Source organism: Zalophus californianus, chromosome 14, assembly GCF_009762305.2.
Source record: "Zalophus californianus isolate mZalCal1 chromosome 14, mZalCal1.pri.v2, whole genome shotgun sequence".
In the NCBI taxonomy this organism is placed as follows: Eukaryota; Metazoa; Chordata; class Mammalia; order Carnivora; family Otariidae; genus Zalophus; species Zalophus californianus.
The window spans coordinates 55,338,489-55,365,964 of record NC_045608.1 but is presented as its reverse complement, the minus strand read 5'-3'; the positions used below and the strand labels follow the sequence as shown (position 1 = coordinate 55,365,964).

At 35.1% G+C, this 27,476-nt stretch overlaps 2 protein-coding genes across 16 annotated transcripts in view; both read left to right on the top strand.

The window, feature by feature from the left end:
* Positions 1-27,476, top strand: part of NOL4 (nucleolar protein 4) — a 412,809-nt gene that overhangs the window by 254,170 nt on the left and 131,163 nt on the right. The gene's annotated exons all lie outside the window — the stretch shown is intronic.
* On the top strand, positions 18,335-19,626 carry LOC113913210 (thioredoxin domain-containing protein 9-like). The gene is given in 1 exon segment (XM_035724044.1): positions 18,335-19,626. A coding segment is annotated over 1 exon segment (681 nt). The 3' UTR covers positions 19,016-19,626.

The following is a 27,476-nucleotide window of genomic DNA, read 5'->3' as shown; positions in this document are numbered from 1 at the left end:
TCTAGAGGAAAAACAAAGTGTCTAAAAGGAGATTTTTTGAGGATCAGGCATAACTGAGTCGCAAACCATTCAGAAACTATAGTGATGGTGATGAAAGCTTTTTTTTTCCCCCCCAATAGAACACATAAATTTTTATAGCATTTTAAAATACAAAAACAATACTAAAATTCAAGTAATTAAATGTTGGAAGGTACAATATTTAGGCACTCACAATTAAGTGCCTGTGAAGGTTTTATTTTCCCCATCTGTCGGAGGGTTCGTGCTGTCTTAGTAAACACTTTCAAATGCCTGAGTTTCCCAGCTGTCAAAAATAGCTCTCAAAAGCGATCTCGTGTGAGGTTTTACAACTGGTGTAGCCATTTAGGGTTAATTAGTTTAAAAATTTACCTTAAAAAATTAAACAGCCTTTAAACTATATAATCATTATTATAGCCTATGCTTTAGTCACTAGTTGGCATTATAGCATTTTTCTCTTTGGGAAATAATTTTCAATCAGTTTTTGTTCTTAAACACCATCTCATTAATTTCTCATTTCAATCCTGTGATGTGTAGGTACTGGTATTATCCTGTTTTTAATGAGGAACCTGAGATTTAGAGAGGTGAAATAAATCCTCCAAGGTCACATAGATAGCAAATGGGGGAGGGAGAATTGAGTTGGTTAAATTAAAGATAGCGCTTGGACAAATGCTGACAATCTGTAAAACTTCTGGATTCATTACTTTTCTCCAGAGTTGATAAACCAATAGAAACCACTAAGTTTTATGTTTTTTTTTTTTTTTTTAATTACAAAACTGACCAGTATTAGGAAGCTTGCAAATTCACATATGCCAACCCAGGAGAATATTTCTATGTAAGTGTGATGTGGTCTCTATCTAGAGGTATGTTTCCCTGTACATTTGGACATAGGGTAGGGTAAAAGTGAAAGCTGGATCAAGATTGAGCTTGCATTACATTTCATCATAATCCATTGTGTCTTATAAATTTACTGTGACTTAACTTGTTGGAAAAAAACATATTCTTTGTTTCCCTGTTGTTGAACAAATATGGCCCTATGGCAAGAGAAAAAATTTGGTCTGTCTCCTGTGTAAGGTGTGAGCATCCAGTTTCCTATGAACTGAGAACATATATTTTCACAGGCTATATACATTGGTTAATGTCAAGATGATTTTATTCTGACTCAAATCATGTGCAAGCAAGAAAGAAATCTTTTATTTTTATATGTTAAACACCAGCTTGTACTCTATAGTTAACTATTAATTTTAACTTTGTTGAAACTGCTAATGTTTGGCTTTTTACTCATAATGGCAAATTCAAATGTTTTAATATAAATGAGAATAGGAAACTATTGGCCTAGCTGAGTGTTAAAAAAAACATTGAAGAAAGGAAGTAAAAAAGAAAGCCAAAGATCCCGTGAATAGTTTGGAAGCAACAATGGTTTAGATCAAAAACAAAATCATTTTTGTTGTCTGTTTTTAAAATATACCTTATTTCTAGAGGAATTTTAGGTTCACAGCAAAATTGAGAGGAAGTACAGAAAGTTCTTGTAGACCTCCTGTAGACCCCCTATACACATCCCCCCACTATTAATATCCCTCACCAGAGTGGTACATTTGTTACAATTGATGAAACTACATCATTATCATCCCCAAATCCATAGTGTATATTAGGGATAAATCTTGGTGTCGAACATTCTATGGGTTTGGACAAGTATAAAGTGACATTTATCCACCATTACAGTATCATACAGAATAGTTTCATTACCTTAAAAATTCCCTGTGCTCCTCTACCTATTCATTCCTGCTGCCCCCCAGGACTCCTGACAAACTATTCTTTTTACGGTCTTCATAGTTTTGCCTTTTTTCAGAAAGTCCTATAGTTGGAATAAAAAGTGTAGCCTTTTCAGACTGTCTTCCTTCCTTTAGTAGTATGCATTTAAGGTTCCTTCATGACTTTTAGTGGTTTGGTAGCTCATTTATTTTTTGCACTGAATAATATCCCACTGTCTGCATGTGCCACAGTTTATCCTTTTACCTACTGAAGCACCTAATAGTTGCCTCCAAGTTTGGCAATTATGAATACAGCTGCTGTAATAATTGGCATAAAGGTTTTTGTGTGGACTTGTTTTCAACTCATTTGGGTAAGTACCAAGGAGTATGACTGCTGAATTATTTGGCAAGAGTATGTTTACTTTTGTGAGAAGCTGCAAACTGTCTTCCAAAGCAGATATAGCATTTTGCATTCCCACCAGTGTTGAATGAGAGTTTCTCTTGCTCCACATCCTTGCTAGCATTTGGTGGTTTCAGTGTTTTGGACCTTCACCATTCTAATGGGTATTTAGTGGTGTCTCATTTTTGTTTTAATTTTTAATTCCCTAATGACATATGGGTTTGAACATGTTTTCATTTGTTTACTTGCTCTCTGTTTATCTCTTTTGGTCAGGTGCCTCTTTAGATCCTTTGCCCATTTTTTAACTGTGTTGCTAGGTTTCTTACTGCTGAGTTTTAAGAGTTCTTCATATATTTTGAATGACTGTCTTCATCAGATGTGTCTTCTGCAAATATTTTCTTCCAGTCTGTTGTTTGTCTTCTCATTTTCTTGACAGTATGTTTCATAGAGAAGATATTTTTTGTTTTAATAAAGTCCTGTTTATTAGTTATTTTTTCATAGATTATGTCTTTGTTGTACCTAAAAAGTTATGGCTATGACCAAAGCCATCTAGATTTTCTCTTTTTTTTGTCTTCTAGGACTTTTTTGTATTGAAGTATAAGCAGCATACAATATTTTATTAGTTTCAGGTGTACAACATACTGATTCAACAATTTTATACATTACTCAGTGCTCACCATTATATGTGCAGTCACCATCTGTCAACCATATAGCATTATTATAATATTATTGACTATAATCCCTATATTGTACTTTTAATTTCCATGATATTTATTTTATAACCGGAACTTTGTACCTCCTAATCCCCTTTCTCTATTTCACCCACCCCTCCATCCACTGCCTTCCAGTTTGTTCTTTGTATATAAGAGACTGATTATTTGTTTTGTTTTTGTTTATTGTCTTTGTCTTATTTCACTTAGCATAATACCCTCTAGGTCCATCTGTGTTCTTACAAATAGCAAGATTCCTTTCTTTTTTATGATTGAGTAATATTCCATTGTATATATATATGTGTGTGTTTGTATATACTACATCCTTTTTGTGTGTTCTTTTGTTTGTTTTGTGTTTACTCTGATTTTTATTCCCATGACTTACTCATTCCATAACTGGAAGCCTGTATCACCGTCTCTCCTTTATCATTTTGCCAAACCAACCACTACCACCACCCTCCCTTCTGGCAACCAACAGTTTATTATCTGTATAGTTTTGATTCTGCTTTTTGTTCATTTTTACACAGTATTTGTCTTTCTCAGTCTTATTTTACTTAGCATAATACCTTCTAGGTCCATCCACATTATGTTAAATGGCAGGATCTCATTCTTTATTATGGCTATGTAATATTCCTGGTGTGTTTGTGTGTGTGTGTGTGTGTGTGTGTGTGTGTGTGTTCACCACGTTTTCCTTATCCATTCATACATTAATGGACATTTAGGCTACTTCCATGTCTTTGCTATTATAAATACTGCAGTAAACACAGGGATGCATATATCTTTTAGAGTTAGTGTTTCTATTTTCCTTGGGTAAATACCCTGTAGGGGGATTACTGGATCATTTGGTATTTCTATTTTTAATTTTTTAAGGAAACGCCGTACTGTTTTCTGCAGTGGCTGTACCAATTTACATCCCCACCAATGGCACACGAGTGTTCCTTTTTCTCCATATCCTCACCAACATTTGTTGTTTCTTGTCTTCTTGATTTTAGCTATTCTAACGGGTGTGAAGTGGTATCTCATTGTGGTTTTGATTTGCGTTTCCCTGATCATGAGTGATATTTAGCATCTTTTCATGTGTCTGTGGGCCACCTGTATGTCTTCTTTGGATAAACATCTATTCAGGTCTTTGGTCCATTTTTAATTGGATTATCCATTTTGGGGGGGTGTTGACTTTTAGAAGTTCTTTACATATTTTAGATACTAACCATTGACCAGATATGCCATTTGCAAATATCTTCTCCCATTCAATAGATTGCTTTTTAGTTTTGTTGATTGTTTCCTTCACCATGCAGTTAAGTTTTTATTTTGATGAAGTCCCAGTAGTTTACTTTTTGGTTTTGTGTCCCTTGCCTAAGGAAACCTATCTCTAGAAAAATGTTACTATAGCCAATGTCACAAAATTTATTGCTTGAGTTCTCTTCTAGAATTTTTATGGTTTTGGGTCTCATATTTAGGTTTTTACTCTATTTTAAGTTTATTTTGTGTATGGTGTGAGGAAGCAGTCCAGTTTCATTCTTTTACATGTAGCTGTCTAGTTTTCTCAGCACCATTTACTGAAGAGATTGTCTTTTCCCCATGTATACTCTTGCCTCCTTTGTCAAAGATTAATTGACCATATAAATGTGGGTTTACTTCTGGGCTGTCTATCCTGTTTCACTTATCTTCGTGTCTATTTTTGTGCCAGTACCATACTGTTTTGATTACTACAGGTTGGTAGTGTTCTTGAAATCTGGAATTTAAACCTCCAGCTTTGCTCTTTTTCAGGATTGCTTTGTCTATTCAGAGTCTCCTGTGGTTTCAGACAAGTTTTATTCTATTTTTGTGAAAAATGCTATTGATATTTTCATAGGGATTGCATTAAATCTGTAGATTGCTTTGGGTAATATGGGCATTTTGGCCATATAAATTCTCCCAATTCTCGAGCATGTAATATCTTTCCATTTGTTTGTGTCATCTTCAGTTTCTTTCATGAGTGTTTTATAGTTTTAAGAGTACAGGTCTTTTGCCTCTTTAGTTAGGTTTATTCCTAGGTATTTTGGGGGGTCCATCATAAATGGTATTTTTTAAAATTTCTTTTTCTGTGATGGTGTTATTTGTGTATAGAAATGCTGCCAATTTCTGGGTGTTCTAGTCTTTAAGATTTTCTATGTATAGTATCATGTCTGCAAACAGTAACAGTTTAACTTCTTCTCTACCAATATGGATGCCTCTTATTTCTTTTTCTTGTCTGATTGCCATGGCATACCACATCTTCTTTATGCATCCATCTGTTGATGGACACTTGGGTTGCTTCCATATCTTGGCCCTTGTAAATACTGCTGCAATAAACATAGGGGTGCATATATCTTTTTGAATTAATGTTTTTGTTTTCTTTGGGTAAATAAAGTAGTGGAATTCTTGGATCATATGGTATTTCTATTTTTAAAGAACTAAATTTTTACTTCTTCCTCCAAGTTTTATGTATGTTGTGTCATATTGTACATCTTTTGTGTGTGTGTGTGTGTGTGTATCTCTTAACTAATTTTTGTAGATAAAATTGACTTTACTAATTTGGTGCTTTAACCTCCATATTGGCTTTGTAAGGGATTAATCTACTACCTTTACTATATATTTTCTTTTACCTGTGAATTTTTTTCCTTATATGATTTTATTCTAATTAAAGCCCTTTCTTTCCACTCACAGAAGTCTAATATTTCTTGTAATACTGGTTTAGTGGTTATGAATTCCTTTAACTTATGTTTGTCTTGGAAGCTTTTATCTTTCCTTCTTTTTTTGAATGATAACCTTTCTGGGTAAGAGTATTCTTGGTTGACGTTTTTTCCCTTTCAGCCCTTTGAATATATTATACCACTCTCTTCTGGCTTGCCAGGTTTCTGCTAAAAAATCAGCTGATAACCTTATGGGGTTTTCCTTGTATGTAACTCTTTTCTCTTGCTGCTTTTAAAATTCTTTATCATTACTTTTGCTATTTTAATTATGTGTCTTGACGTGTACCTTCTTAGGTTAATCTTATTAAGAGCTGTCTGTGCTTTCTGGACAAGAATGTCTGTTTTCTTCCCTAAATCAGGGAAGTTTTCAGCTATTATTTCTTCAAGTATATGTTCTGCCCTCTTCTCTCTCTCCTTTTGGGATTTCTATAATGCAAGTGTTGTTGTGTTTGATGGTGTTGCTGAGTTTCCTTAACCTATTCTCTTTTTTTATTCTTGCATTTTGCTTTTAGCTTGGTTGCTTTCTATTACCCTGTTTCCCAGATCACTGATCCATTCTTTTTCATTCTCTAATCTGTTGATGATCCAAAAGTTTTAGTTTATTTTTGGGTCCATGTATTACTCTGAGTTAAGGTTTGTGAAGTATATAATGCCTGCATCTACATTCATTTTTTTTAAATTTTGCATGTGGATGTCTAGTTGTTCCAGCACCATTTGTTGAAAAGGCTCTATTTTCTCTATTGTAATGCCTTACTCCTTTGTCAGAGATCAGTTGACTATATTTATGCAGGTCTATTTCTGGACTCGGTCTGTTCAATTGATCTATTTATTCTTTCACTAGTACCATACCGTCTTGACTACTATAGCTCTAGAGTAAAGTGTTAGTCCTCTGCCTTTGTTCTTCTTCAATATTGAATTGTCTTTCTGGGACAATTTGCCTTTCAATATAAACTTTAAAGTCAGTTTGTTGATATCCACAAAATAACTTGGGATTTTGATTGGGACTGCATTGAATTCAATCATGTTGGGAAGAACTGACTTTTTGACAATATTGAATCTTATCAAGGAAGACGTAGTATTTCTTTTTATTCAGTCTTTCCTATTTTTTTCAGTTTTGTACTTTTACTCATATATATCTTATACATATTACATTGGTACTTAAGTATTTCATTTATTTGAGTGTGAATATAAATGATATTGTGATTTTAATTTTGAATTTCACCTGTTCATTACTTGTATATAGGAAATAAATGACTTTTATATATTAACCTTGTAACCTGCAGCCTTGCTGTAATCACTAATTCCAGGAGTTTTTTGGTTGAATCTTTACAATTTTCTACATACACAGTCATTTCATCTATAAAGAGACTGTTTTCTTTCTACTTTTCCAATGTTTTTACATTTTATTTTTTTCTTGCCTCATTGCATTAGCTAGGACCTCCACTATGATACTGAAAAGGAGGGATGAGAGGGAATATCCTAGTCTTATTCCTGATCTTATCAGAAAAGTGTCTAGTTTCTCACCATTTGAGTATGATGTTTGCTGTAGGTTTTTTTGTAGATGTTCCTTATCAGGTTGAGAAAGGTTTCCTATATTCCTAGTGTGCTGAAAGTTTTATCATAAATTTAAGTGCTGATTTTTTTCAAATGCTTTTCCTACATCTATTGATATGATTGAGATGATTGTGTAATTGATCTGTTCATGTGATGGATTACCTTAGTTGATTTGTGAATATTGAACACACATATCTGAGATAAGTCCAACTTGGTCATGGTTTATAATTCTTTTTATACATTGTTGGATTTATTTTGGTAATATTTTATTGTATATTTTTGCATCTCTTTGAGAGTTACTGATTTATAGTTTTGTCTTTTTTTAAACTTTTTATTTAAACTCCAGTTAGTTAACATACAGTGTAATATTACTTTCAGGAGTACAATACGGTGATTCAACACTTCTGTGTATCACCCAGTGCTTATCACACAAGTGCATTTCCTAATCCCCATCACCTATTTAACCCATCTCCCATCCTACCTTCCCCCCTGGTAACTGGAGAAAAGGGAACCCTCTTGCCCTATTGGTGGGAATGCAAACTGGAACAGTCACTCTAGACAACACTATGGAGGTTCTTCAGAAAGTTAAAAATACAATTACCCTACAATCTAACAATCACACTGTTAGGTATTTACCCAAAGAATATAAAAATACTAATTCATACTAATTCAAAAATACATGCACTGCAGTGTTTATAGCAGCATTATGTACAACAGCCAAATTATGGAAACAGCCCAAGTGTCCATTGACTAATGAATGGATAAAGAAGATGTGGTATATATACACACTATGGAATATTACTCAACCATAAAAAATACAATTTTTTGCTATTTGCAGTGACATGGATGGAGCTAGAGAGTATTATGCTAAGTGTAGTTTTGTCACTAAAATTTTTTGTTGTTGTTTAATTTTTATTAAGTAGGCTCCATATCCAACATGGAGCTTGAACTCATGACCCCAAGATCAAGAGTTACACACTTTAGCAACCAAATCAGCCAGACACTCCAGTTTGGTCATTTTTTAAATCTAGCTTTGGTATTAGGACAATGTTGACCTCATAAAATGAGTTAGGGAGTATTTCCTGTCTTCTGTTGTCTGGAAGTGATCATAGTGTTACAATTTATTCCTTAAATGTTTGATAGAATTAATACTTCTGGGCGTCATACTTTCTGTTTTGGAAAGTTATTAGCGATTCAATTTTTTAAATAGATATAGTTCTATTTAGATTGTCTAGTACTTGTGGGAGTTTTTACAAATTGTTTCTTTGAAGATATTAGTCTGCTTCATCTTGGTTATTGAAACTGTGGCCATAGAATTGTCCTTTAGAATTGTTTTTGTAGTATTCCTTTATTATCCTTTTGATGTCCATGGGATCTGTAGTGATTTCCCTTGTTTCATTCATTTTAGTGATTTGTGTTTTTTTCCTTGTTTTACTTTATTAGCTTGACTAGAGGCTTACACATTCTACTAATCGTTTCAAAGAACCAGCTTTTAGTTTCATTGGTTTTTCTCTGTTTTCATGTTTTCAATTTCATTGATTTCTGCTCTAATTTTTCCTTCTTGTTAGTTTGGATATAACTTGCTCTTCCATTTTGAGTTTTCTTCAGGTGGAAGCTTAGATTATTGACTTTAGATCTTTGTTCTTTTCTAATATATATAGTCAATGTAATATATATATAGTTTAATATGTCTTTTTGCTGCATCACACAAATTTGGCTAAACTGTATTTTTTTTCATTTAGTTCAAAGTATTTTTAACTTCTTTTGAAATTTCTTTTTTGACCCAAGTGTTATTTATAAATATGTTGTTTAATCTCCAAGTATTTTGGTATTTTTTAGCTATCTTTATGTTGACTTCTAGTTTTATTCCTTTGTGTTCTGAGAGCATAGGCTATATGAGTTTTTATCCTTTTAAATTTAAGGTACTTTATGGCCTAAAATGTGGTCTATCATATTTGTTTTTAATTTTTTCTCAAAAATCATCTGTCTATACTTGTGTTGTCTATCTCTTCCTACATATTGTCTAGTTTTTACATTACAGTCCTTAGTATATTATGCATAGTTGTTGTAAACTTACAGTGTGATTATTTCAACATTCCTGGCATATTTGGGTCTGGTTATAATACTTATTTTGTATCTTCAAAACTTTTTTTGTTTGCCTTGTAGTTTTTAATTGAAATGTGGACATGTTATACTAGGTTAAAGAAACTGTAGTAAATAGGTCTTTAATAATGGTAAGGTATGTTAGAAGTGTTCTATATTCCTATGATTAGGTTTCAGTCATTTAGTAGACCTATGTCCCTCAGCTATGAACTCCACAAGTGTTTCTCAGTTTTTTCCTCCCCCCCCCCACCCTTTAATTGGTATTGGATGGCTTGGCGGGGGGAGGGGGGCTACATTTGGATATTTCCTCTCAGAGTATGGTATTTTTCTTCCCCCAAGTAAATTAGGACCTGAGAAAACCCCAGTAGTTTACACTTTGGTAAAGGAGTTTCTCTTGAGAGCAGGACTTGTTAAGAAGTTCTGAACACTGAAAAATACTTTCTCCTTTCCCCTGGACGCCCAAGGTTTTGTTTTGTTTTGTTTTCCTCTGATCTTCACTATAATAACCTGGTAGAACTCCTGGAAGAATAAATGAAAATTGAGGAGCCCCCTTCACTCCAGCTGCCATGACTTGGTCCCTCTGGAGTTTTTATCTCTCAGATTTGTCTACATTGAGCCTCCAGAATTTCGTCTATTACACTCAGAATTTTCCTACACCAATACCAGTTCCTGTGATGTGAGTTTCTGCTCCAGTAAGTCATGATTTTTTCTACCCACCTGTTTGTCTATCTGATTTTGGGGGTAGTAGTTTGCCTTGTGACCTCACCTCTCTGACAGATGTAAGAAAAATTGATTTTTTTTGTGTTCACTCTTTTTACTTGTTAGCTTCTTACATGCTGGACCAACAACCACCAGAAACATTTTTATTTGACCATACAATAGTTTGAAATTTTTGAGATATTTAAATATCTGTAATTCATTAAAACTGCTTCATGAACAGGCAGCATAGGAACAATATCTAATTTAAACACTGAAGATTTAATCATATTATGAGCCCATCATTTCTTTTTCATGATTCTAAAATCTAAAAGGCTCTCAAAAATAAAAATTTTCTACATAAATTTGTGGCAAACTCATTTTTAGCAAAACCTGATCTGAATTGACAAGCTATTTATGGTCTCCATCTACTTCAGTGTATTCATATTTTCTAGAGAAATATATATTTTTATAGTATTCTGGGATATTTCAAACTATGTTTATGTTCCACATACTATATGTAGATATAAAAAATTCTAAGTCTGAAACCTATCTGGAACCAAAGGTTTCCAATAAAAGATTATGAACCTATAATATTCTTAATCTCAGAATTCAAGACCTTTCTTTAATAGATGGTATGTTATTGTGTAATTAACTAGACATGGAGTCGGACAATATGGTTACAGCATTTAAATAGTTGGGTAAAGAAGGAGTACAAAATTTTGTTTATAATTTTAAAGGATAAGATTGTGTCTGGCATATTGTTTGAGCATGAATAAACCTCAAATGCCAGTAGGATAACTAACAGAAGTACTTATTTATCATAGTTGTCTTATTGTCCTTTTATTCTCATTTTGCATCCAAGGGGAAATGTGGGGTTGATTTTTGTTTTTAATCTTTTTCCAGAGACCTAAGAACAAGCATGCTTTAATGTATTTTTGAGTCTTGCTTTTCAGATTTTACATTTATAGTATAAAAGTTCATGTGCTTGACATATCAAAGGACATTGCCCTATAATCAGCCATTTCTTGCACACCTACCTTCAAAAGTAAATATGAAAGGAAAACAGTCTAATCCTTCTGTAAGCCTTTAATTGAGATTCAAAGTTTGGATTCTCTCTCTTTACTCACAATTAAAAACCAATATTGTCCAAGCAATAATCCACAAACTTCTATTAATAAGCATTTGCTATGTTCCTAGCACTAAGTATTTACAGAGCACTTTTAATAATTAACAAACCCAGGGTATCTTGGATGCTTACTATATATCAATAACAAATCCTGTCAAAATTCCTCAAGGAATTCCTTAAGTTCTCAAGGGAGTTAATATCTTGTAGCAGGGACAGATAAGAAAACAGGTATCTAGCAGATAAGTTTTCCTCACGGGAGAGAAAGAAAAATCTTCAGTGAAGACCTGATTGAGTACTACTACATTGTCTAGCCTTTCTTCCCCCCCCCCCCCGACACCCAGAATCTCCTCATTGGCCAGAATCTGGCCATTTTTTAAATCCTGTACTTCGTAACGTCCTTTGTATATACTGGTATCATCTACTTTGATATATGTATAATGGAGTGTCTAGAAAAGATAGGTATAGTGGAGTAAATACTAGTTTTAGAATCAGAAAGTATGAGTAGCACATCACTAAGATAGGCAGAGACCGATGTGGGAGATATTGACCAGCTACTCACTGATCTCTCTTCTTTTTCCCCTGGGCACACACATACCTAAACAGCATTTCCAAGTGTTCCTTGCCCCTGTAATTGAGTTCTGGGCAATGGAAAGAGAGTAGAGATGAAATGTACCAGTTCCAGGACTGGCCCGTAGTAATTTCCATGCATGATCCTCCTTTCCTTCTCTACTGGCTAGAGACAGGATTCCAAGGTCCTAGATTTCCACACATGGAAGAAACGTAGGACCCTGAGTTACCCCATGTGAAGTCCCCACCAGTCACAGAAACCCCTTTGGACCTGATTTGAATGAGAAATGAATTCTGTTTAGTCACTGAGATTTGGAGGGTTTGTCTTTTATAGCAGCTAGCATTGTATTGACCATGCAGTTATGAACATAAATTTAAGGATAGATTATGTCTGTCACATGGTATCAAAATCTCAAACCAGAAGTTATATCAGTTAAATCTTGCATGCTATAACACAGCACATATGGGTAGACAGCATTGAAGCCAGATTGCAAGGGTTCAAATCATAACTCTACTGTTCACTCTCATTTTTTTCTCACCAGTAAAATGAGCATAATACTATTTACCTCATGGGGTCCTTGTGAGAATGAATTAATATGTGTAACATATTAACTATAGAGGTAGAACATAACTAATATTTATATTGTGGTTATCATTGTCATAGGTGGTCTTGCTGTTATTTACAACTAGACTTGTTTTAAAAAAACAAATGAAACAAGGTTAATATGTAATCTACAAGTTAAAAGTACTTTAATAATAGATACCAGGTTTGGAAATTCTACCTTCCAAAACTTCAGTTTTTAGTGTCTGAAGCCTAGGCTGTGAAATTTTTACTAAATAATGTTAAAATATTTATATCACCCCCTTCCCTTGTGAATAAAAATTGTAATAGTGCCTCAAAACCTCTAACAATATTCTAATCATTTGAATTGTTGGGGATGGAATTAATGATTAGGAATTCAATTCATTTTCAACTGAAATTTAACTCAAAGAAAAAAAATTACTCTAAAAACACAATTAGTAAGTGGGGGAAAAATACATTAGCAGTATGCTTAACATTTTTCATCTTTTTAAAAGTACTTGAACAAAATCTAATTGATAGTCATGAGATATTCAGAGATCCAATGACTGCATTTACCTTTTATTATTTTAATTGTAGAACAAAATGGAGATAATAGAAGATGAATTTTGCCATTTGGGGATTTCTCCTTCAGGGTGATAAGTTAATAACTTTAATAGTCGTGTTTGAAACTTTAAAAGAAGAGTTAAATCAGGGATTCATGCTTTTACTAAGGCACAAGACTTCTCTAATATCAGTATATTCTAACCTTATAATAACAGACAAAATCAATATCCCTAACATTTTTGGAAGCTTCAGGAACATAAACTGTGTTGGCTTCTTCCTCTTAAAAATGGTGTAAACAGAGAAACTTGGAGTTGATAGAAACCTGTAATGTCATTCCTCCCACATATTTCTGTCATCATTTATATAATAAAAATAAAAGCCTTGACAAATTGGTTAAAATATATACCAGTTCTCTCAGGGGAAATTCTTTCACATAGAAGTGTATAGTAAGTTCAAATAAAATGTGTTGCTTTTGACTTATGTCTTTTATTTCTAAATGAAATCTGCAGAATGATGGGACAATTTTTTTTCTCAGATAGGAAAAACTTCAGTAACCACTTAGCACACCAGGCATGTGTGCCAAGGGACAATCATGAGAATCTGTTGTTCTGCACTCATTTTAGAATGATGGCTTATACTTTCCTCCCCACTTCTACTCCATGAGTGTTTATGTAGCCTGACCAATATTTCTTTCCTTTGCCTTGGTGTGTGTGTTAATATTGGAGATTAATTGTTCAGTGTTGAATCTCTGTATGATCTCATTGCATGTTTCAGGCCATACATCCTCAAAAAACTACTTCTCATAGATGACTTCTTATCATCAATGGATCAAATTATGTTTGATATAAAAAAAACCCCACATATGTTTAGGATAGCAGGAGGGATAGCTCTCTTCTCTACCTCTACCTCATCATCTAAAAGTGGTACCCAAACAATACCAACTTAGGAGAAAGCCCACTTTGATTGAAAGATAAATCAGGCATGCTTGACATAAAGGTGTTTTTTTCTTTTTTATATATCTTCTAATTTCTTCACTGAATGTCTTTTAATAACCCCATAGTATTGCTAGTAAAGAAGAAAGCATGTGAAAACTCAAACATGGGAATTAATCAGAGCAAAGAAAAACAGGAGATACTCCTTACCTTATGTTTGGATTTCTTTCCTTATACAAACTTTGGAGTTTTTTTGTTTTTAAATATTTATTTGAGAGAGAGAGATAAAATGAGAATGAGTGGGGAGAAGGGCAAAGGGAGAGAATCTTTCAAGCAGACTCCCCGCTGAGTGCGGAGCCTGACTTAGGGCTCCATCCCACCACCCCTGAGATCATGACCTGAGCTGAGACCAAGACTTGGACACTTAACTGACTGACCCACCCAGGTGCCCCAATTGTGGAAATTTTTTGATTAAAATATTTTGTGTTCTTGTGTGTTGTTAGAATTGTGGTAAAAAAAAAGTAACAAAAGATTGCCATCTTAACCATTTTTAAGTGTACAGTTCAGTGGTATTAAGTGTGCAAATATCATGACTATCCAAGTCCATAACTCTTTTCTTGTCTTGTAAAACTGAAACTCTTTACCCATTAAAAAATAACTTCCCATTCCCCTCTCCCCTCATCTCCTGGCAACCACCATGCTACTTTATATGATTTTGACTGCTCTACATACATCATATAAGTAGAATCATACAGTATCTGTCCTTCTGTGACTGATCTGTTTCACTTAGCATAATGTCTTCAAGTTCATCCATGTTGTAGCATGTGACAGTATTTCCTTCCTTTTTAAGGCTGAGTAATATTTCATTATATGCATATACCACATTTTGTTTATCCACTTATCCATGGATAGATATTTAGGTTGCTTCCATCTTTTGGCTATTGTGAATAGTGCTGCTATGAAAATGGATGTGCAAATATATTTTTGAGACCCTGCTTTCAGTTCTTTTGGATACATGCCAACGAGAGGGATTTGAAGATTATATGATAGTTCTATCTTTAATTTTTTAAGGAACCAACATATTCTTCATAGCCATCACACTATTTTACAATCCCACCATCAGTGTACAAGGGTTTGTACTTTTCCATGTAACCACCAACACTTCTTTTCTGGGTTTTTGGTAGTAGCCATCCTAAATGGGTTTTATTGTAGTTTTTGTGTGCATTTCTCTGATGATTAGTGATGTTGAGCATCTTTGCATATGCTTGTTGTCCATTTGTATGTCAGTTTGGGACAAATGTCTACCCGAGTCCTTTACCCATTTTTGGATTAGGCTATTTAATTTTTTTGTTGAGTTGTAGGAGTTTTTTTTTTTTTTCTTGAGAGGGAGAGAGAGCACAAGTGAGGGGCAAGGGGGAGAGGGAGAGAGCATCTTAAGCAGACTCTGTGCTCAGCAGAGAGCCCAATGTGGGACTTAATCTTACAACACTGAGATCTTGACCTGAACCAAAATCAAGAGTTGGCCTCTTAACCAACTGAGCCACCCAGGTGCCCCTGAGTTGTAGGAGTTCTCAGTATATTCATAGTGTATTCTTAAAACTTGCAGTGTATCATGAGTGATTTAATCTTTTGGCTAAAAAAATTTTTCAATTCAAATATCCATTTTCTCATCAAAGAGTTTGGCATTTGTAACACTCAGGGATTTTAGTGAAGGTGACTAATTGCAGCAGAAAGAAAATATTTATATAAAGCAGTCTCTGGGAGGTGTGAACAGTCAGGCTTGGAGTCTTCATAGCCAGGAACAATTTTGTAATTTGCATTGCACAAGTCACCTGTTGGAAATAGTTCAAGACTGAGCATAGGCAATTGCTCCCTAGAACCATGGATACTGCTACCCCTGGAGCTGAACATACAGTTGCCCTCTGGCTACCACCTGGCCAGAATGGTTTCTATTTCTTTACATACTACCTTCTATTTAAAGTTTGTGGTGAGTACATTCAATATGTGGGGTCTGGATTGAAAGAACACCACCAAAAGGCATTTTTAAGCCTCTGTTTAGGGAGTGGGGTCAGTTTATATAAGGGGGGTTTCTCAAAAATAGGAAAAAGTGTCAAATGTCTACTATTTATTTTCCTTCATTCACCCAATATCACAAACTTACACTTCTAAAAAATTGTTTTCCCACATCCTAAAATGCAACAGTTACTGCTAAATGGAAAACATGCCCTTCTTCTACAAGATAAAAGTCCACTGAAAATTTCATTGTTGTTGTGAAGGAAACAATAAAACTAAAAGGCAACCTTCAGAATGGGAGAAGATATTTGCAAATTATGTATCTGATAAAGGGTTAGTGTTCAAAAGAACTTAACCAAACTCAGCATCCAAAAAACTAATCCAATGAAGAAATGGGCAGAAGACACGAATAGACATTTTTTCAAAGAAGACATATAGATGGCTAACAGACACGTGAAAAGATGCTAGACATCACTCATCATTTAGGGAAATACAAATCAAACATACAATGAGATAGCACTTCACACCTGTCAGAATGGCTAAACTTAACCCAGGAAACAACAGATTGTTGGTGAGGATGGAGAGAAAGGGAACCCTCTTACACTGTTGTTGGGAATGCAAACTGGTGCAGCCGCTCTGGAAAATGCTATGGAGGTTCCTCAAAAAGTTAAACATAGATCTATCCTACAACCCAGAAATTACACTACTAGGTATTTACCCAAAGGATACAAAAATACTGATTTGAAGGGATACATGCACTCCAATGTTTACAGCAGCATTATCAACAATGGCCAAATTATGGAAAGAGACTAAATATCCATCAACTGACGAATGGATAAAGAAGATGAGGTATATACACAATGGTATATTACCTGGCCATCAAAAAGAATGAAATCTCGGTATTTGCAATGGCATGGATAGAGCTGGAGTGTATCATGCTAAGTAAAATAAGTCAGAGAAAGACAAATACCATATGATTTCACTCATGTGGAATGTAAGAAACAAGAGATGAATATAAGGGAAGGAAAAAAAAAAAAGAGAGAAAGGGAAACAAGCCATAAAAGACTCTTATAGAGAACAAACAGGGTTGCTGGAGGAGAGGTGGGTGGGTGATGGGCTAAATGGGTGATGGGTATTAAGGGGGGCACTAGTGATGAGCACTGGGTGTTATACGTAAGTGATGAATCACTAAATTCTCCTGAAACTAACATTACTCTATGTGTTAACTAATGGGAGTTTAAATAAAAACTTGAAACTACCAAAAAAAAAAAAAAGTTTGTTACTATAACTGGTTTCAAATCTAGGATCGCCAAGGTATGTTCATTGATTTTTCTCCATTTTATCATGATTCCATCTTGTAACAGGTAGTTTAAACTGCTACCAAAATTTCAGAAATAAACTTGAATCACTGAAGTAGTAATTAGTAAAAGTTTACTGTGTACACACCAAAAAGACAGTTTGTAAACTGGGAGCATTCAAAACCTGGAATGAGGCTCAGATGTATATTGTTATAAAACAGCTAACACAGTGAGGAGGCAGCAACTGTTTATTCACAGTGATTGGTTATCCTATTAGAATTTTCTTGAATGAGGAAATTGGTTAGTGATTACCTCATACCAATTTTGGGAGCCAGTTTAAGCTTCACCCATGATTTTCAGAGACATAAGCAAAAAATGACCCAGGTCAAGTTAATCTTGCAAAATAAACTAAGTTAAACTTTGCTTGTATAACCTAGTTTTGTCTGCTCAGAATTGTCAGTTCTGGTCTCTTACTTATTTTTGATTTGAACACTATAAAGTTACCACACCTGAGGGACACCCTCTATGAAACAATGGAGGAAAAGAAAAGATTCACCATCACTTCTGGTTGCACTTGAGTTACTGTACCTATGCCAGCATAGGGAGAACTCCCAGGAATTATCCTAACACCAACTGTCCTGACATTAATCCACAAGGTGTTTAGAGCCCCAGATCCTGATTTGGACATGTACTGTTTTTCTTGGTAACAGAACTATATGGGAAATGGAGACAGGAGAAACAAAGATTGAATTGTTTGAGCATTCTAATTATCGCATATGTAAAACAAAAGATTTGCTTCTTACTGAGAATCAGTCAAAATTAAAGGTCTGTCATTTGAAGAATATTCTCAATAAGCCTACTACAGTTTTTTTCTTTTTTATGGGAATCCCATCAGAATTCTTTTGTATGACGTAAACCTATAGCAGATCTGAGAATAGCTAATGTATCTACAGGCAAAGGTACTTGTATGCATCTCACTTACCACTCACTTATCTCTCTCACATACTGCATCAAGCATATAATCTGTCCAGATGAGACCTGGAAGTTCCAGAAGAATGGCATGGAAAGTTGCCATTGAGAAGCTGAAATAGCTTGAAGAAATGAGTTTTCCAATAACAAAACTCTATATAAATTCATCAAGAACTTCAATGTATATGGTAGAAGAACACTGTTGGGAAGTGACAGCGGGTTCGCAGCCACCGGCAGCTGCTGCGAGGGTGAAGCCGGAGTGGACTTTCTGGAGCAGTTAGTTCCTCACTTCTCAGGTGTCACCGAGAGCTCAGCAAACTTTCTCCCTAGCACCAAGGCTGAACTATACCATTTAGAAGAATGGAAGCTAATGCATCTGTTGACATGTTTTCAAAAGTTCTGGAAAATCAGTTGCTTCAGACTACCAAACTAGTAGAAGAACATTTGGATTCTGAAATTCAGAAACTGGATCAGATGGATGAGGATGAATTGGAACGCCTCAAAGAGAAGAGACTTGAGGCACTAAGGAGAGCGCAACAGCAGAAATAAGAATGGCTTTCAAAAGGACATGGGGAATACAGAGAAATCCCTAGTGAGAGAGACTTTTTTCAAGAAGTCAAGGAGAGTAAAAAAGTGGTTTGCCATTTCTACAGAGACTCCACATTCAGGTGTAAAATATTAGACCGACATTTGGTGATATTGTCTAAGAAACATCTTGAGACCAAATTTCTGAAGCTGAATGTGGAAAAAGCACCTTTCCTTTGTGAGAGACTGCGTATCAAAGTCATTCCCACACTAGCACTGGTAAAAGATGGAAAAACACAAGATTATGTGGTTGGATTTACTGACCTAGGAATTACAGATGACTTCACCACAGAAACTTTAGAATGGAGGCTGGGTTGTTCTGATATTCTCAGTTACAGTGGAAATTTAATGGAGCCACCATTTCAGAGCCAAAAGAAATTTGGAACAAACTTCACAAAGCTGGAAAAGAAAACTATCCGAGGGAAGAAATATGATTCAGACTCTGATGATGATTAGAAATTAGTTACAATTCTTTGTAAATTGTCTTTTTATTTCTGCTTACTTCAGAATTAGATGTGTTTTCTAAATCCTGTTGGTTTTTATACATTGGTCATCTAATGGTCATGTTCTAGAGTTTTGTACAGTTTCATCACATTGAAAGACATCTTCAATATTTTCTGTGTGGCACTCATGTTTAAGTTGAGGAAAACTTCTGAGTTCTTAAATTATCCAGCAAGGGTCTGGATTCTCTATTTTTGAGATTGATTTTATCACAATATGATTCCTACGTCTTTATACCATTCACAGTTGTGTTTTTAATCTACTGGATTGAAAATAGGAATTCAGCAAACTACTCCAGGACTAATTCTTACACAGCATTATTTACTTTATACAGCAGGTCAAACAACATTTACTGGTGTAACAGACTCACTTGTAAATGAATTATAAACACTCTTTACTTCTGGAATATATTTAACTATTAAAGAACTGCCTATTTATTCTGTAGGCTGTGTGTTGATGATGAATCAACTGATGGCAGCAGAAAGCTTTTTCAGGTTTTGAGCAACTGCCTTATTTAAAGGATTCTGATTGCTTGTATTTTAAGACATGCGTTAAAAAAATAATAAGGACGGGGGAAAAAAAAGGACACTCTGTTAATATAGTTATGTAGCTCAAAATAACTTGGAAGTGACTTAAAAATATATATGTTGTAATTGTAGATTAATTTTATGTATTCAGAATTCTTGATCATTCCACAATTCATATATAAAGGAAAGGAAGTCTTCTATTAAAAAATCCAAAAGAGAAAGATTGGCAGGAGCTCCAAAATGTCAACATGTCAAAAACTTGTTAAAAAAGTCTGATGGTCAAAATTATAAAAATAAGAAAGGGTGACAAAAAATAAAGATGATGAAAATAACAGATAATGAGATTCAAGACCCTTTCTAACAGGAAACGACTTAACAAAGGAAAGATTAAAATAATAACACAGTTTGTTAGGGTGACAACACGTAAATGTCAGCAGCAGTTTCCTTTTGACTTTGATAAATACTGTGATATTTCATAATGGCATTTTAAGATGAATTGATTCCATTCAATATAGTTTAATTTTAAAAAGGTTTTTTCCTCTTAAATCTTGATCAAATATTATTTAAAGATATTCAACAGTACATTGACAAAAATAAATTCCTTACTAACATTTTATGGAAAAAACTAAGAGTATCAAAGTGATAAAAGATGCTGACCAGTTTTTTGAAAACCAAAGGTCACATATACTATTTTGCTTGTAAACTCTTTTGAACAAGAAAGACATTATGTACCAGGGTTTATAAAATGGATAAATATCTTAAGAAAATTTAAAAATCTTAAAGGTTATGAAGATTTCATAGAGCTCATAATGGTAATGGTTACTGGATTACATGTGAAGAAAATAAAAATGCACTAGCTTCTCAAAGTGTGTTCCCCAGACTTGCAGTGTTCTGAAATGGATATTTGTGTCCTTTTGAAATTCCTGTGTTGAAATCCCAACCTTCAATGTGATACCAAGAGGTGGGGCTTTGGAGAGGTGGTTGGGTCATCAGTGTGGACTCTAATGAATGGGACTAATACACTTCTTAAACAAAACCCAGAGAGTGCTTTTGCCCCATCTGCTATGTGCGGACCTAGAGAAAAGATTACTGTCTATGAACCAGGAAGCAGGCCTCATCAGACATCAGATTTGCTGGCACCTTGATCTTGGACTTCCCAATGTCCAGCACGGCGAAAAATAAGTGTTAGTTGTTTAAGTCACCTATCTGTAGTATTTTTGTTATAGCAGCCCAGACTAAGACTAGCTGCATCTGCATTACCTGGGTGCATATTAGAAATTCTAATTTGGGGGCCCTATTCCAGACCTCCTGTATGAGGGACAGCAATCTGTTTTAACAACCTCTTGGGGTGGTTCCTTTTTTTTTTTTTTAAACTTGAAGCATAGTTGATATAAAATACTGGTTTCAGGTATACAACACAGTGATTTGACAATTGTATACATTATGAAATTCTCACCACAATATGTGTAGTTATCTGTTACCATATGTTATTTTTTTTAAAGATTTTATTTTTATTTTATTCATGAGAGAGAGAGAGAGAGGCAGAGGGAGAAGCAGGCTCCCAAGGAGCAGGGAGCCCGATGCAGGGCTCGATTCCAGGACCCTGGGATCATGACCTGAGCCGAAGGCAGACGCTTAACCATCTGAGCCACCCAGGCGCCCCTGTTGCCATATGTTATTAAAATATTATTGACTATACTCCTTATGCTGTACTTTGTATCCCCTGACGTATTTTATAACTGAAAGTTTGTACCTCTTATCCCTTTTACCTATTTGTCCGTCCTTCCACCCGTCACCTTCTGACAACAAGTTCTTTGAATTTGAGTCTGTTTCTGGTTTTTGTTTCTTTGTTCATTTGTTCTTTTTAGATGCCATATACAATTGAAATTGTATTTGCTTTCTCATCCTTATTTCACTTAGCATAATACCGTCTAGATGCAGCTGTGCCATAACAAATGGCAATATTTTATTTTTTATTATGGAGGAGCAGTCTTTCATTGTATAAATATACCTGCTACATTCTCTTTGTCCTTTCATCTGTTAGTGGATACTCAGGTTGCTTCCATATCTTGGCTATTATAAATAATGCTGCAACAAACATAAGAGTGCATATATCTTTTTGAATTGGTGTCTTCATTTTTTTCAGATAAATACCCAGAAGTGAAATTACTGAATCATATGGTATTTCTATTTTTAATTTTTTGAGGAACCTCCATACAGTTTTCCATAGTGGTTACACCAATTTACCTTCCCACCAACAGTACATGAGGGTTCCCTTTTCACCGAACTTGTTATTTCCTGTCTTTTTGATACTAGTCATTCTAACAGGTGTGAGATGATATCTCCTTGTGGTTTTAATTTACTTTTCCCTGATGATTAGTGATGTTGAGTATCTTTTTATGTACCTCTTGGACATCTGTGTGTCATCTTTGGAAAAAGGTCTATTCAGGTCCTCCACCCATTTTTTTTGAGATTTATTTATTTTTATTGTTATGTTAATCACCATACATTACATCATTAGTTTTTGATGTAGTGTTCCACGATTCATTGTTTGTGCATAACACCCAGTGCTCTATGCAGAACGTGCCCTCTTTAATACCCATCAGCAGGCTAACCCATCCCCCCACTCCCTCCCCTCTAGAACCCTCAGTTTGTTTTTCAGAGTCCATCATCTCTCATGGTTCGTCTCCCCCTCCGATTTCCCCCCTTTCATTCTTCCCCTCCTGCTATCTTCTTCTTCTTCTTTCTTTTTGGCATCTAATGTATTATTTGTTTCAGAGGTACAGGTGTGTGATTCAACAGTCTTGCACAATTCACAGTGCTCACCATAGCACATACCTCCATGCATTTTTAATAAAATTGTTTGGTATTGAGTTGTATGAGTTCTTTATATACTTTGGATATTAACTCCTTATTGGATATATCATTTGCAAATATGTTCCTCCTCTCGGTAGGTTGCCTTTTTGTTTTCTTGATGGTTTCTTTCACAGTGAAAAAGAGTTTCAGTTGCATATAGTCTAAATTGTTTATTTTTGCTTTGTTTCCTTGCTAAGACCAATGTCTAAGAGTTTACTGCCTGTTTTCTTTTAGGAGTTTTAAGGTTTCAGGTATTACATGAAAGACCTGTACGAAGAAAACTGAGACACTGATGAAAGAATTTGAAGCTGACATAAATAGATGGGAAGATATACCATGTTCATGGATTGGAAGAATATTGTTAAAATGCCCATATTACCCAAAGTGATCTAAAGGTTAAATGCAATCCCTATAAGATACCAATGACATTTTTCACAGAACTAGAATAGTCCCAAAACTGTATGGATCCACTAAAGACCCTGAAATAGCCAAAGAAGTCTTGAGAAAAAGAACAAAGCTGGAAGTAACACAATCCCAGATTTAAAACCATACTATGCAGCTATAGTAAACAAGACAGTACAGGCACAAAAATAGACACATAGATCACCTAAACAGAATAGAAAGTCCAGAAATAAATACATTCTTTTATGGTAAATTAATCCATGACAAAGGAGAAAAAGTAGATGACAGGGATAAGACCGTCTCTTCAATATATGGTGCTGGGAAAACTGCACAGCTACATTCAAAAGAATGAAACTTAACCATTTTCTTACACCAGATTTTTTATCTCCTTGGTTAAATCTATTCCAAAGTGTTTCATTTTTTGATATAATTGTAAATGAGATTGTTTTCATAATTTCTTTTTCTGATAGTTCATTATTAGTATATAGAAATGCAACAGATTGCTGTATATTAATTTTGTATCCTGGAAATCTACTGAATTCACTTATTCTTTTTTTTTTTAATTTTTTATTGTTATGTTAATCACCATATACTACATCATTAGTTTTTGGTGCAGTGTTCCATGATTCATTGTTTGTTCATAACACCCAGTGCTCCATGCAGAACGTGCCCTCCTCAATACCCATCACCAGGCTAACCCATCCCCCGACCCCCCTCCCCTCTAGAACCCTCAGTTTGTCTTTCAGAGTCCATCATCTCTCATGGTTCGTCTCCCCCTCTGACATACTCCCCTTGTCTTCCTCTCCTGTTATCTTCTTCTTTTTCTTTTTTCTTAAAATATGGTGCGTTATTTGTTTCAGAAGTACAGAACTGTGATTCAACAGTCTTGCACAATTCACAGCGCTCACCGTAGCACATACCCTCCCCAATGTCTATCACCCAGCCACCCCATCCCTCCCACCCCCAACCACTGCAGTAACACTCAGTTTCTTTCCTGAGATTAAGAATTCCTCATATCAGTGAGGTCATGTGATACATGTCTTTCTCTGATTGACTTATTTCACTCAGCATAACACCCTCCAGTTCCATCCACGTCGTTGCAAATGGCAAGATCTCATTCCTTTTGATGGCTGCATAATATTCCATTGTGTATCTATACCACCTCTTCTTTATCCATTCATCTGTCGATGGGCATCTTGGCTCTTTCCACAGTTTGGCTATGGTGGACATTGCTGCTATAAACATTGGGGTACACGTACCCCTTCGGGTCCCTACATTTGTATCTTTGTGGTAAATACCCAGTAGTGCAATTGCTGGATCAAAAGGTAGCTCTAATTTCAACTGTTTGAGGAACCTCCATACTGTTTTCCAGAGGGGTTGCACCAGCTTGCATTCCCACCAACAGTGTAGGAGGGTTCCCCTTTCTCCACATCCCCGCCAACATCTGTCATTCCCTGACTTGTTAATTTTAGCCATTCTGACGGGTGTGAGGTGGTATCTCATTGAGGTTTTGATTTGGATTTCCCTGATGCCGAGCGATGTTGAGCACTTTTTCATGTGTCTGTTGGCCATTTGGATGTCTTCTTTGGAGAAATGTCTGTTCATGTCTTCTGCCCATTTCTTGATTGGATTATTTGTTCTTTGGGTGTTGAGTTTGATAAGTTCTTTATAGATTTTGGATACTAGCCCTTTATCTGATATGTCATTTGCAAATATTTTCTCCCATTCTGTCGGTTGTCTTTTGGTTTTGTGGACTGTTTCTTTTGCTGTGCAAAAGCTTTTTATCTTGATGAAATCACTTATTCTAATAGACGTAGCCATAGTACTATAGCTAGGACTTCCACTACTATGTTGACTAAAAGAGCTGAGAGTGGACATCGGTGCCCTGTTCCTGATCTTTGAGGAAAGACTTTCAGCTTTTCACCATTGAGTAGGATATTAGCTGTGAGTTTTTCATATATGGCCTTTATTATATTGATAAATATTTCCTCTAAATCTACTTTGTTCATAGTTTTTAGCATGGATGGATATTGAATTTTGTCACATGCTTTTTCTGCATATATTCAGATCTCATGATTTTTATCCTTTATTAATGTGGTGTATCATGTTGATTTGCAAATTTTGAACCATTCTTTCATCCCTGGAATAAATCTCACTTGATCATTGTGAACAATCCTTTAAATGTATTATAGAATTCAATTTGCTAATATTTTTTGAGGATTTTTGTATCTATGTTCATCAGGGATATTGATCTGTAATTATTTTTTCATAGTGTCTATCAAGTTTTGGTATCAGGGTAATGCTGATTAGAAAGAATTTGGAAGCATTACTTCCTCTTTTATTTCTGTGGAATAGTTTAAGAAGGTATTATTTTTTGCTCTTTCCATAGGCTTTTTTTTTGTAGTTTCAAGTTTTTATTTAAATTCCAATTAGTTAACATAGTGTAATATTAGTTTTGGGAGTAGAATTTAATGATTTATCACTTACAAATGACACCCAGTGCTCATCACGACAATTGCCCTCTTTAATATTCACCACCCATTTACACCATACCCCCATCTACCTCCTCTCCAGCAACCCTCAGTTTGTTCTCTTACAGTTAAGAGTCTGTTTTGTGGTTTGCTTCTCTCTTTCCCCCCCATGTTCATTTGTTTTGTTTCTTAAATTCCACATATGAGTGAAATCATATGGTATTTGTTTTTCTCTGACTATTTCACTTAGCATAATACACTCTAGTTCTCTCCACGTCATTGCAAATAATAAGATTTCATTCTTTTTGACAGCCAGGTAATAGTCCATCACAAACACACACACACACACACTCTCTCTCTCTCTCTCTCTTTCTCTTTCTCTCTCTCTCTCTCTCTTTCTCTTTTTCTCTCTCTCTCTCTCCCTCTCTCTCTCTCTCTCTTTCTTTATCCATTCATCAGTTGATGGATGTTTGGGCTCTTTCCATAATTTGGCCATTGTTGGTAATGCTGCTATAAACATCATGGTGCATATATCCCTTCAAATCAGTATTTTTGTTTCCTTTGGGTAAATACCTACTAATGTAATTTCTGGGTCGTAGGGTAGTTCTGTGTTTAACTTCTGAGGAACTCCTCCATAGTATTTTCCAGAGTGGCTGCACCAGCTTGCATTCCCATCAGCGGTGTAAGAGGGTTCCCTTTCTCTTCATCCTCACCAATCTCTGTTGTTTCCTGTGTTGTTAATTTAGCCATTCTGCCCAGATGTGAAGTGCTATCTCATTGTACGTTTGATTTGTATTTCCCTAATGATGAGTGACGTCGAGCATCTTTTCATGTGTCTGTTAGCCATCTGGATTTCTTCTTTGGAAAAAAGTCTATTCTTCTGCCTATTTTTTAACTGGATTTTGAGTGTTGAGTTTGATAAGTTCTTTATAAATTTTGGATACTAACCCTTGATCAGTTACATAATTCACAAATATTTTCTCCCATTCCAAAGGTTGCATTTTAATTGTGTTGTTTTCTTTGCTGTGCAGATTATTATCTTGATGAAGTCCCAATAGTTTATTTTTACTTTTGTTTCCCTTGCCTCAGGAGATGTATCTAGTAAGAAGTTGCTATGGCTGGTGTTAAAGAGGTTACTGCCTGTGTTCTCTAGAATTTTGATGGTTTCCTATCTCACATCTAGTTCACCTGCTATAAGCATTGCCCCTCCAGCTTTCTTTTGATGTCCATTTGCATGGTAAATGTTTCTCCATCCCCTCACTTTCAACCTGCAGGTGTCTTTTGATCTAGAATGAGTCTCTTGGAGGCAGCATATAGATGGATCTTGCTTTCTGTTTTGTTTTAAATACATTCTGATACCCTATATCTTTTGATTGGAGCATTTAGTCAATTTACACTCAGTAATTATTGATATATATGTATTTAGTGCCATTTTATTATTTGTTTTGTGATTGTTTTTGGTGATTTTCTCTGTTCCTTTCTAGTCTTCATTGCTTTTGGTCTTTCTTTCCCACTCCAAGAGTTTCCTTTAATATTTCTTGCAGGGATAGTTTAGTGGTCATGAAATACTTTAGTTTTTGTTTGGGGAAACTCTTTTTATATCTCTTCCTATTCTGATGATAGCCTTGCTGGATAGACTAGTATTGGCTGTGTATTTTCCCCATTCAGCATGTCGTCAGTATATCATGCCACTCTATTCTGGCCTGCCAAATTTCTGTGGAGAAATCTGCTGCTAACCTTATTTGTCTTCCCTTGTAAGTTTGGGACTTCTTTTGTCTTGCAGCTTTTAGGATTTTTTTCTTTATCTCTGTGTCTTGCAAATTTAACTATATTATATCTTTGTGTTGGCCTGCTTTGTTGATTTTGATGGGAGTTCTCAGTACCTCCTGGATTTGGATGTCTGTTTCATTCCCCAGATTAGGAAAGTTTTCAGCTATAATTTCCTCTAAACCTTTTGCACCTTTTACCCTCTCTTCTTCTGAGACTCCTAAGATGTGAATAATACTATGCTTTATGGAGTCACTTAGTTCCCTAAGTCCACACTCATATCCCAAGATTTTTCTTTCCCTCTTTTTTGTACCCTTATTTCTTCCCCATAATTTTATCTTTCTCTATATCCCTTATTCATTCCTCTACTTCTGCCATCCTTGTGATCATTAT